Source organism: Silurus meridionalis, chromosome 8 (genome assembly GCF_014805685.1).
Source record: "Silurus meridionalis isolate SWU-2019-XX chromosome 8, ASM1480568v1, whole genome shotgun sequence".
Classification (NCBI taxonomy): Eukaryota; Metazoa; Chordata; class Actinopteri; order Siluriformes; family Siluridae; genus Silurus; species Silurus meridionalis.
In genome coordinates, this window is record NC_060891.1 from 13,059,732 (window position 1) to 13,071,487 (window position 11,756).

The window sequence follows — 11,756 nt, forward strand, 5'->3', positions numbered from 1 at the left end:
CATCTCGAGCATGAATTCTGTAATGAGCACTCAAGAAAAAGAAGCAAAGACTCTAATGACGATTTAGCAAACATTTTGCAAACCCCAAAGAAACTGTGTGGATTCCCTAGTTCAAGGTGATTCTGCTGTCAGTAATGTGCCGTTCCTGTTTAATGACAGTTCTAACAGCAGCAGAGACTTAACAGGTCAACTGTTACCAACAGAAAAAGAGAGATGTGCCAGTTTGCCCCAAACAATTCAACATGATTTAAAAACTGCATCTATGGACAATCACACAGACTTGCACCAAGACAGCAATAATCAAATTGCCTGCTGTACACTTGAAGACAGATTTGCAAATACAGCGTCAAAAGATCACAGAATATCGATCATTCGTATGAATAAAAGTGTAATGCAGGGTTTGCCAGACGTAAAATGTCCTGATATTCAGGTTGAGGACAAAGGAGTGTTCAAGAGCAATACATTGCACAACCCTGGCCTTACAATAAATGATGAAATATCCGAAGTGGTAAAAGAACATCTGAACACGTCACTGCAAGTGGATGGTGGTGAAAACATTAATGAAGAACCAGAAACAAACAAAACATCCACACCAACCAACAGTGATGCTCTTAAGAACACTCAGAGAAAGAATGAAATGATAGCTGAGTTTGCACAAGTAAAACTCTGCAGTTCTCACACATCTCAATGTGAATATTCTGTTGATGATCGAGTGAATATTGACAACACAGGTGACTGTGTGAAAAGCAAATATCTAGAAAGACCTCCCACCGAGAACGAAGTTAAATTGGACCAACAAGAATTTGGATTCCTTAGCAATAGTCCGTTTGAGTTGGTGAAGAGCTTCAGTGTAGGAAGAGAAAATTCTGACAATCATAATGGACCTGTGCCACCAGATTTAAAAAAGGTACCCGAAGAAAACAATGTCCTTTTTGCAGTACCAACTAATAATCATCCAGAATTAAGTACAAGTCATTCAAATGGTTTCATCGATGGAGAAAGTGGCAAAAGTAAAGAAACTATACAACTGACATTGATGTCAACTTGTAAACAGAGCCCCGATTTAATTTTGCCTGTCACCGTGGCTGAGGCGCAAAATCAGTTCTTTCAGATGAAAAGCGAGACTATAACAATCACTAAATCAGTTGACAATACAACGCAAGCAAATACGTCTGTAATCACTGATCAGAATGGATTTAATCTTTTATCACACACACAAAAGAAGCTAGGTATCTCACCTGAAGAAAACAGCATGTCAGGAGTCTCTAAAGATGCTTGTAATGTTACAGTTTCCAAAAGATGCTCAGTAGCAGTGGTGAACCACATTGGCTCAGACATGCTTATTAAGGAGATGGTGAAGTCTGTGGAAACAAGTAACGCAAATATGGCAGCTAAATTTCAGCAGGTGGTGGAGTTAAACACTGTTTCACATTTTGACACTGAGTCCACAGTTCAGATTAGAAAAAACAAGGAATGCTCTTTCAATTCAGACAGAGCTGAAAATGTTCAGGATACAGATTCTAGTCGAATTAAAATGCTAGCATACCAAGAATGTGCTGGAGAAAAACATGGTTTCATCATACAAGAACATCTTAATAGTGAAAATGATACAAAAGAAAAAAACATGGACCTCGAAAGCCATAATTGTCTGCTACTTAAAGGTTCTAAACCTTGCCAGACTGTAGCATTCTGCACTTCAGAGCTAGGAAAAGATAGCCAAACACAAATCATCCAAAGTGTCATTATCAGTGAAAAGCCCCCTAACTTTCCCCAGAATGAAGACCAATCACTGTATACAGAGGACCATACACTGCATAGGACAATTCAGGAACAGCGTGTGAATGTTCAACATGAAAAGAAGCATTCAGACCAACAGCATTTTCAAGACTTATCCATCCTTTCTAAGTCTGTCCAAAGACCGGAGCAGATAGATACAAGAAAGGCAAATAACCCAGACCTTACATTTTCAGCATCTAAATCATTAAATCCAAAAGAACCTCTTCAAGTTGAAATTGAATCTACTGAAAAGGCCAATGGGGAGAAACAACATACAACAATTAATGGTTCAAGACTTGTATTTTCAAGAACTAATGAAGAGCGGCAGAGAGGAAAGTTAAAGAGATACAGGAAAGCCCACTTCACAGCCCCTTTGAGCTCATCCACAGACTCAACACCTGATTCGTCCTTAGATGAGAAAGCTAAATCCAGAGTACATAAAAGCACTATTGCCACTTCATCTGGCACACCTGCTCCCGGAAGACTAAAAACAGAAAATAGAAAAAACTCAGCTGATGAATCAAATACATCTCTATCTTTAGAAATTATTTCAGTATCAGTAGAATCAAAATCAAAACAGAATCAGTCTTATAGGACTGGCTCTGACAATCCTAACCCTTACATCAGAGATCTTACCACTGATAAAGTGGAGAAATTGAGGGATGAAAAATATAATCTTCCTGCAAAATTATTTCAAATTCCTAGTCTACAAAAGAATTGTGAATCAAGTCACCAGTTAACGGGTGCCAATTCTACTAAACACATATTAAATGAAAATAACCACGAAAAAGCAAAATCATTTGAGAAGGATTCCATCCCAAATAGAGAACCTTTTCTGCATTTTAGTTCAAGTGACATCAACCCCTTTGTTCATACAAGAAAAAAGGATCGGTTACTTAAAACCGCATACAAAAATCAGCCATTTGGAAGTGCAGTCAATATAAATAGTCGATTATCCTCACTTAAAAGTTCTAACAGTGGTATAACAAGATGCTGCAGTATGGATAATGGGCTAAATGTCCAGAATTCTCCTTTTAGTTCTCATCTGAGCACTTATGCAGTTCAAAAGGGGCTTTCGAGCACATTGAGTAGTACTGAAGATTCCAAAGAGCATATTTCCACAGAGCCCAAGCTAAAAGAATCTTTTCATACCCCAACTATTTGTAAAGAGAAGATCTTAACAGCTTCAGGCAGTGACTCTTGCAATGATACTTTAGAGCTAGCCAGTGGCTCAGGTCAAGTAGATGAAATAGTGCTCGTCTACTCTTCTGACCATGAGGAAAGTCAGGACAGTAACCAAGAATCAAGAAAATATGACCAGGGTACACAGACAGTCAAGTGTTATGAAGACTTGGAGAAGAAAACCAAACACAGGAGAAGCAGTACCCAGGTTCCTGTGTCCAAACCATCGACCACATGGACAAGTCTTCAGAATATGTCTGAACATCTTTCTGAGTTAATTGTCAGCACTTCGGATCTTCTGGGGAACATACAGTGTATGAGAACAGGGGAAAGTTCTTTGAAAAATGGGACTCCATTAACAACCTTCAATAAAGTTTCGAAAATACGCTCTAACAAGTCCTGCAAGACTGTTTACTCCACCCAAACTGGCACAGATGTTGGGATCCAAACTGAGGATGTTGCATGTATGAAACAGAACTTTCTCCAGAGCTCCCAACCCATAGAGAAACCCAAATCTCATGAGGTCAGTGTTATTGTGAAAGTTATTGGCTCTGAACTTTGCAGCATACCAAAGCAAGATGGTGCCATCAAACCTATTAAAGAGCCTTGTGAAAGCAGACAGACCTTTGGAACTGTTAAAAGTATGCCTGATTTACATCCTACAGGCTCACCTTTTTTTGTGCAGTTTGGTGGAAATTCAGAAACTGAAAATAATCCCTCTCTAGAAACCGTTGCACCAAATCAGTGCTGTTTCAATCCTATCAAAGGAGACCATAAAACTTCCAAATCATTTGCAGTTTGTGCTCAGAGAAAATGCCATTCTCAGACGTCGGCAAGAGACAATCAAAAACATCAGCAAATAAAGCCAAAGAATAACCTTGATGAAAGGGTGTTACTTATAGACCGTGCCTCCTCACCTATTCTCACTGTGGATGTTTCACGTTTAACGAAAAGAAGAATCAAATCTGGGACAATCCAGACCCCCACTGAGGCTCTTTCACAACTTGTCAGAAATACAGCTGAAAGCAAACCAGTGTACACCAGTAATCCCCAATCTCATTATCAAACTGAAAACAAATCAGGGATTTCCGTGTCTCTTGAAAACCTAAGCATCCACAGTTGTACAAATTTAGGTGCACCAGATGCATGCTCTACAGAAGTCTCATCCAGCAGATACATACAAAATGAAAGAAAGAAACACCCTAATGGAGTGCAAAGCAGAGTTTCAAGCCAGGCTATTTGGTGCAGTCCCTGGAATTATAATAATGACTCTTCCTCTGTCAAAAACGGGCAACCTGCAGACTTGAACCAAAACAGATTACAATCATCAACACCCATTAATCAAAGCCACATCGCCAGCAGACAGAATTATAAACACAGAATCTATAAAGATGTGAGCTGCTGCAGGGATCCGATCAAAGACACTCTCCAATACCAAGACGAAGACAGCGTGTCTTTGGTTCCGAGTGACTGTAATACAGATATCCTGCTCAGCATCAACCCACTCAGTGAAACCAGTCCACTCCAAGAGGACTTTTGGATTCCTGAAAACCTGCCAATGCACAACAAGTTCAACAACTGGTCAGGAATCAGTCAGCAGCCACCAGCCAGGCTTACTAACGAAAACAATACAGCTGTGGCGAAATCTCCAGATATCAAAACACATAATCCACACCTATGTTCAGTAGAGTCAAAGAGTTTCAGGTATAGGCATAAAACAGAGGTGTTGGAATCAGCAGATACAAGGAGCAAAGAAATTGAAAAACTGAGAAAGGAACGGGAGCAGGTACTTGCCTCTACGCAATTAGATCTCAGTCCTCATCTCCTTAGTGTAGAGCTGAAAGAGGCCAAGTTGCACTATGGCCTGGAAAAGACAGACACTCTTTTAAAGATGCTGAAGTCCAGTTCGAGAGCAGACTCTACCGTCTCTACTAAACAGCAGCTATATGACAGGTGAGGGTTTTATGTTTGGAAAAATTTACTACTACATGCAAAGAACACATATACTATTGTAGATTTGCCAGTATGCTGCATTCTTTTTTTTCAATGTTCTCAGTTTTTTTTTACAGTAGAACAGGTTTCCAGGTTAATAAGATATCTGATCAGTTGTCATGTAATGAGAGCTCAGACAAAGGCATAATAGTATAGACAGTTTAAGGGTCCGGCACACAAAAAACAACATGAACTAGGCAAACTAGAGTATGGACTAAGAGCATAGAGCAAAGTCTTTCGAAGAATCGGTCAATAAGACTTTTAAATAGCCATTGTGAGTGTGTGTAGTTGGATGCTGGCTCTGGGGAAGGTGAATGTCTATAAGATTTTCTAAGTGCTGTAGCCCATCGCAGCCACATTTGTAGGCCGCAAGGGTTGCAGGGAGTTGTAACTGGGGACAGGATATGACATCATTAGTAACACTTGAAAAAACACAAAGAAACTCTTTGCGTTGCATTTGAAAGTACTGTCTGAGCTGTGCTGTGATAGAAATGTAAGTCTGAATAGAGAATTCATGTATTATTGCATATTTTCCTGTTATTTTTTTTCAGACACAGGAGGAGTATTGATGGTTTGAGAAAGGAAAGAGAAGATCGCCTTCAGACGTCCCGCCGAGCTCGAAGTCTCAGCCCAAGCAAGCATCCAAACCCACCAGATCACACTACAGAGCAGTCTAGGAAAACTGTGGATTCACCCAGCCGGCAGCGGGAATATCTTCAGCACCTACGCAAGGAAGTAGTGGAGATGAGCAGGTGAATGATTAAACCATTCCCTTTCTTTCTATCACAAATTTTCTCCATTTGTGCTATAGAAATGTATTACAAATCTAGTCCATGCTTTCCTAAACTATTCCAATGAATCATTTTCATAGAGTTCCTGATCCACCTAGAAGAGATGGTCAGTATCCCACTGATATTGAACTCCTGCTGCGTGACTACGGTCGTGCACGTGAGGAGGCGAAGACGGAGATTGCCAGAGCGCGAGTGCGGTTACGTGAGAGGATGGAGCAGGAAAAGAGGAGATTAGAGCAACAGGCTCTGGCACAGTGTGTAAAGGTGAGGTGAAGCTGTGACATGTAGACTTCTTAAAGACTTAAAGTCGCATTTGCTGACCTCATTGTGATTTAAGTGCCACAGATAGCAAATACCACAGTTAGTAATTATTTTATGTTTCACTTCATTATTCATGTAGGATCATTTGAGGCTTTGTACACGTGTCAGTAACAGCACCTTGTGCACTGGCTCCAACCTAAGTCTCTCTTCTGGACCTACATCTGGCTACAACAGCAGTAATGCAGCTCTGTTGAAAGATGGCATCTCACCATCTATACAGGTGAGATAAAACTTATGCATATTAAATGTTGCATTTTATTCATTATATAGGCTTAAATAAAATGTTTGTACATTGTTAGAGACCTGGCTTTATCAATGAACAGTGTATACATACAACCCTACATGTGTATTGAGATGCAGTGTATTGAATGCTGGTTTACAATTGATTCAATCTTACTGGGCGAATTGGAATAATTCATTGTTGTCAAAAGCAATTGTTATATACAAACAGGTATAATTCGGTATTGAGTAAAGAAAATAAGATAATTGGTTACCACCAACCCGAGGTATTCATTAAAAGGTTAAAGGATATTTGTATGCCTGTGTTCCACAGATTAATGGAGTCTCAGAGAGGGATTCAAAAGGAATGTCTCGAACTCCCATGATCTCACCTCAAACTTTAAAGGCTCCTCGTGCATGGCTTTCAGCTCAGGGTACACAATTAACTTTTTTTTTTTAAAGAAGCGTACGAAATGCAAACACAATTTTACTAAACCAGTTCTCCTCATTAGATATTTGCATGGAGAGCTCCTCCTACTCTCCTAGATATAAGCTTCATTCCTCTTCCTCTCCTTCATCTCCTCCTGGACGACAGCGTACCTGTTCCTTTAGCTCTCCCTCATCAATTTCGGTTTCTTACCAAAACACTGCAGACTGTACTCTCACAAGTGCCATATCAGAGGTAAAAGTGCATAGCTTTCACCATTTTATCTTTGGAATTCTGTGGTGTAAAACTGGCTGCAGAGTGTTTGACTCAAGTTTGTTATGGAACAGGTTCATTTAGCCTCTGGAGGAAATCTAAGGAATCTGCTGGCAGGGAGTGCAGATGCTGGCTGGAGGTTGGTGCTGGCTGGAGGAAGTGAAAAATAAATTCACTATGTTTCAAATATTAGTCCCACTCATGTTTAAAACCTACTTTTTTTCCAGACACCAGGGCTTGGAGAACGGTGTTCAGACCTTCCATCGGCCCTCATCCAGACCTTCTGCTCATGGGTTTTTGGGTGCCATGGAACTGGAGAGACCCAAGGCTAGTTTGTGGAGTTTAATCCGTGATCACTCCAAAATTCATCTCTACAACAAATCTCTAAAGTCTGCCTGGACACATGTATTAAATGACACTACACAACTAGGTGATTGTTTAATAATATCTATATATGTGTATATACAAAATTATCTTCAATTATTAGAATTTTTTTCATTAAAAGGAATGATAATTACAACTGATTTTGACTCTTTCACCAGTGTACCTGCTGACCGATCCTTCCAACTGTCATATGAAGCAGCCACGGGATTTCTGTTGCCTGAGCACTGAGTCGAAAAGGGTGTGTGTGCCTTCATTTGTTTTACTTAAAGATTTACCTTTGATTGCTACAGAGCACTGACACTGGAGACTCGTTCCAAATACACCGACCAGGCATTACACCATGACATTATAACATTATGAGCAGTGAAGTTGAAAACACTGATTATCTCTTCATCATTGCGCCTGTTAGTGGGTGGAAAATGTTAGGCAGCAAGTGGACATTTTGTCCTCAAAGTTAATTTGCAGGTAAAATGGGCAAGTGTAAGGATTTGCACAAGTTTCACGAGGGACAAATTGTGCCGGCTAGACGACTGGGTTAGAGCATCTCCAAAACTGCAGTAGTCAGTATCTATCAAAAGTGGTCCAAGGAAAGAACAGTGGTGATTGTCGCCAAGGCTCATTGATGCACGTGGAGGGCGAACGCTCCTGTAGATCAAATTGCTGAAGTTATTGCTGTTAATGTTTGACGGGTTAGAACTGTTTGGCAGCAAAAGGGGGACCAATACAATATAAGGCAGGTGGTCATAATATTATAACTGATAGGTGGTCATATAGTAATGCCTGGTGTAGAACTTTTTTTTAGATGTTTATTTACTGTTTTTGAAAAAAGTCTTCATTTTCAGTCCAAGGTAAAACTTGAGACAGAAAATTATTTAGAACTGTTAGGACTATTTAGAATTATATGTATGTAGAAATTGATAAAATGAATGATGTGCAATTTCATAATAAATAACAAATTGTAATTGTTGACAAATTGCTAAGAGAAACTAACTTTTCAGGAAGTTCAGTTAATCAACTTCAGGGTTGTAAGCACTGATTATTTAAGACTAAGAGCATATGGTGTTTAGTTTTATTTCTTATTTTATTTTTTGCATGCCTGTTATGTGTTTTCTTTTTATTAGTTCAAAAAGTTCATACCCTTACATCAAGGTGATTGAAAATCCTTCATTTCTACATGCCTCTTTCTTTCTTTCTTTCTTTCTTTCTTTCTTTCTTTCTTTCTTTCTTTCTTTCTTTCTTTCTTTCTTTCTTTCTTTCTTTCTTTCTTTCTTTCTTTCTTTCTCTCATTCCTTTTGTCTGCTTACTATCCGTCAGGAGGATATGTGGGTGTTAGCCATGCAGTCTGTATTTGAAGAGTCTCTTCCTAGACCAAGTGCGGACACCGTACGTGGCGAGATGTTTCCCAGTGCATGGATTCTTCAGCGCAGCCAGCTGCAGGGTCGAGAGACTGTTATCGTTATCTATCTACTACAGGTAACCTTTCTATCCTCACCCTCAATCATTTGATTCTAAATTTATTATGAATGTAAATCAGCCTAGCCTAAATATGCTGGTTGTACAGTAAACATTGTGTCTTTTACAACAGGTTGATTTAGGAACTCCAACCCTACCCCAGAGACTGCTGAATGTAGTCGCCAGGAAGCAAGCAGCTGTAATCTCTGACCTTGATTCTTTTTTATCCTCATGACAAAACAGGTTACTAATGAAAACATATTTAAAAGCTTGTAATTGACGTTTGTGATATTTGCACCTCATTACTCTTTTTCTATGTTCTGTTTTTTTTTCTCCTCAGTGCACTGGTTTTTTTTTTTTTATTTGTGAAATGACATTAATACTTTTTTCTACATTGTGCATACTATTTATGGTGCTTGTGTTGCCAAAGACTGGAAAAAGAATTTATATAGGAATATTTAAGGTTAATTTAAATCACCCATAAGCTCTTTTTGTAGAAGTACTTGGCATTGAAATGGCTCTGCACACATCTCTATATAACATAATCCAGTAAATCAAATCCAGTATTTCTGTGTGTGTAGCGAAGTGAATATTCCAAATCTAAGATGATTTATTTGAAACTTTTTTACTGAGCATGTCAGAATGTATAGTATGCAGCACAATGCTTCTCTGTGTACATGCACCATACAGTGTATATATAAGCATGTATGTGTGCAACTATATATGCACATCTATAGGCATAGCACACGTTTACTTTTCTGCACTACACTAGACTTAAAGTCATAGAATGCATAAAATTTACGAGTTGTCTTTTTTTTTTAACTGACTATTGCCACTTAGTGGCATTTGCAGTATTTAATCTAAACGATTCTCTACAATGAACAAATTTCATCACACACACTATCATAGCAAACCGAATGATTTAATACATATGATTAAGATAGGGCTAGTCTCACAGTAACCCTTTATTTAACATTTGCTCTGTATGGCTGTTTATGATTTGAGTGGCCACTATAGTGATAAGGCTGTATGAAGTGTCCCTGAGACTGAACTCATAATTTAGATTGGAGAAATTCAAATCGAAATACTGTATTTATTTTTTAATAGCTGTTGCTGTATGGAGTAAATAATGATCATATCTCGCCAGTCTGTATTGCATTAACATACTGCACATGTAAATTCACTTTATAAATACAAAACAATTGGGACACCTGACTTTTCCAGCCATATAAGGATCTTCCTCCAAACTGTTACCACGAAGCATTTAGTGGAACATATTCCTAGAAAAAGGGAGGTTATTATAACAGCAAATGAGGATTAACTGTCTAATGGAATGTCCAAAAAAGCGCATTGAAATATTGTCAGGTGTCCACAAACTTTTGTCCATAGACAATATATAGCATTGAATGCAGTCATCAAAACTCCTTGTATAGTCAAATTACCTACTGACTGCATAATAAGGATTCAGTCAGGATTTAGTAAAGCAATAGTTTACATTTATGCAAATGTATCTTTTTTAATAATTATATAAGTGAAGGAAAGGACTTGAGATGGAACGTTTCTCAGTTCTCTTTGACAATTTTATTGTATATAGCAATAACAAAAGAAAAATTGCTTTATATAGTCACTTCTATTTAAATGTTAAACAATGTATAAAATGCATTTTCAAAAAAATTTATTTGTTATGGCTTGTTTTTTTTTATGTAATACATGTTTGTTTTTGCATATTTATGTTTTTATACTTTTGTGGAAATATAAACCGTTCATTTTCAAAAAGAGTTGCCAATTGTTTTTGTTCCAACTTGGTAACCCTTTCCCACCCACCTGTCAGCACACTTCTATCATATTACACCTACCAACTGGGGAGGGTGAAGGCTAACATGTACCACTGGCTGTGATTGCCTGGAGAGTTAGTGTTATGGTATGTGTAAAATGAGCTTGAATTATGCTAGCACTTACATGCTGCAGCTAAATGGTGCAAAACAAATGTATATACCAATAACTACAATAAACCGCTGGTACAGCATTGCACATGGGGTTTGTCCTAACATGCTACTTTTTATTTCTGAATATGATAATGTCTTAAAATACTTAATCTTGTGCGCAAGAAAACAATAATTTAGGCAACATATAAATGCAATAAATTAAATAAGCTATTAATTTGAGCTAAAATTTGCAGAACTCACGCCATCTAAAATAATAGCTGTTTCTATCTTATTGAAATGTGCAAGTCTGGAGGTATTCAAACTGAATAAACATTGCACATTCATTCTTTTTCATACACAAAGAGGTACAGAAAAATGCCCTTACATGATAATGTTCATTATCTGATCCTCCTGTAGTTAAAGCAGCAGTGAATGACTTTTAAGAAGGGGTATGTGGCTGTTGTAAAAAATAGTGCCCTCTCTGGTAGGAATAGATATTGCAGGTAAGTTCCATAGCTAATTCTGTTCTTTCCTTTCCAAATCCACATTCAAGAATAAAAAAAACATCTAAATTATTTGAGCAAAAAAGAGATTGTGGAATATTTAGCAGTTACAAAGAAGAAAAAAAATGTACATACAGTATAATAAGAAGATAGTAGTTAATATTTTCAATATTTATTTTTATATTTCAGTGTCATTCTCACTATAGGTTTTTACAACTTAAATTCTAATTGCAAAAAAATTATGTACCTTCTCTGTATAAGGTACTTGCTGTCAAATCACATAGGTGCTACCAGGGTTGTACTGTTGTTAACCATGTTATACTGCGAAGGGAAACACGTTTACTCTGTCAAATGGCAGTAGCAGTATAATTTATATAAAAAAGCTGGTTAATGATATGGTTGTTTGTATAAGACATCATGAATTTGTAGGTAGATATGTAACTATTCCAGGATAAAAAGTTTCTCACTGCAGCTTTAAACTGTTTTGTTGCTGTAGTACATACTGTATATC

General features: G+C 37.8%; 1 protein-coding gene across 1 annotated transcript; it reads left to right on the top strand.

Moving 5' to 3' along the window:
• The first annotated feature begins 1 nt into the window (after position 1).
• Positions 2-10,809, top strand: LOC124390141 (stAR-related lipid transfer protein 9-like). The gene is made up of 11 exons (XM_046855891.1): positions 2-4,911; positions 5,502-5,702; positions 5,822-6,005; positions 6,142-6,282; positions 6,616-6,715; positions 6,794-6,963; positions 7,056-7,120; positions 7,209-7,411; positions 7,524-7,603; positions 8,680-8,838; positions 8,951-10,809. Exons 1-11 carry the CDS (start codon positions 263-265, stop codon positions 9,050-9,052), a joined length of 6,054 nt encoding a protein of 2,017 aa, XP_046711847.1. The 5' UTR covers positions 2-262; the 3' UTR covers positions 9,053-10,809.
• The last annotated feature ends 947 nt before the right edge of the window (positions 10,810-11,756 follow it).

Coding starts and splice junctions, on each gene's coding strand:
- LOC124390141 (XM_046855891.1), top strand. CDS start 263: ATGGACAATCACACAGACTTGCACCAAGACAGCAATAATCAAATTGCC. Junction 6,964..7,055: donor TCACAAGTGCCATATCAGAG/GTAAAAGTGCAT, acceptor GTTATGGAACAG/GTTCATTTAGCCTCTGGAGG. Junction 7,412..7,523: donor AAATGACACTACACAACTAG/GTGATTGTTTAA, acceptor CTCTTTCACCAG/TGTACCTGCTGACCGATCCT.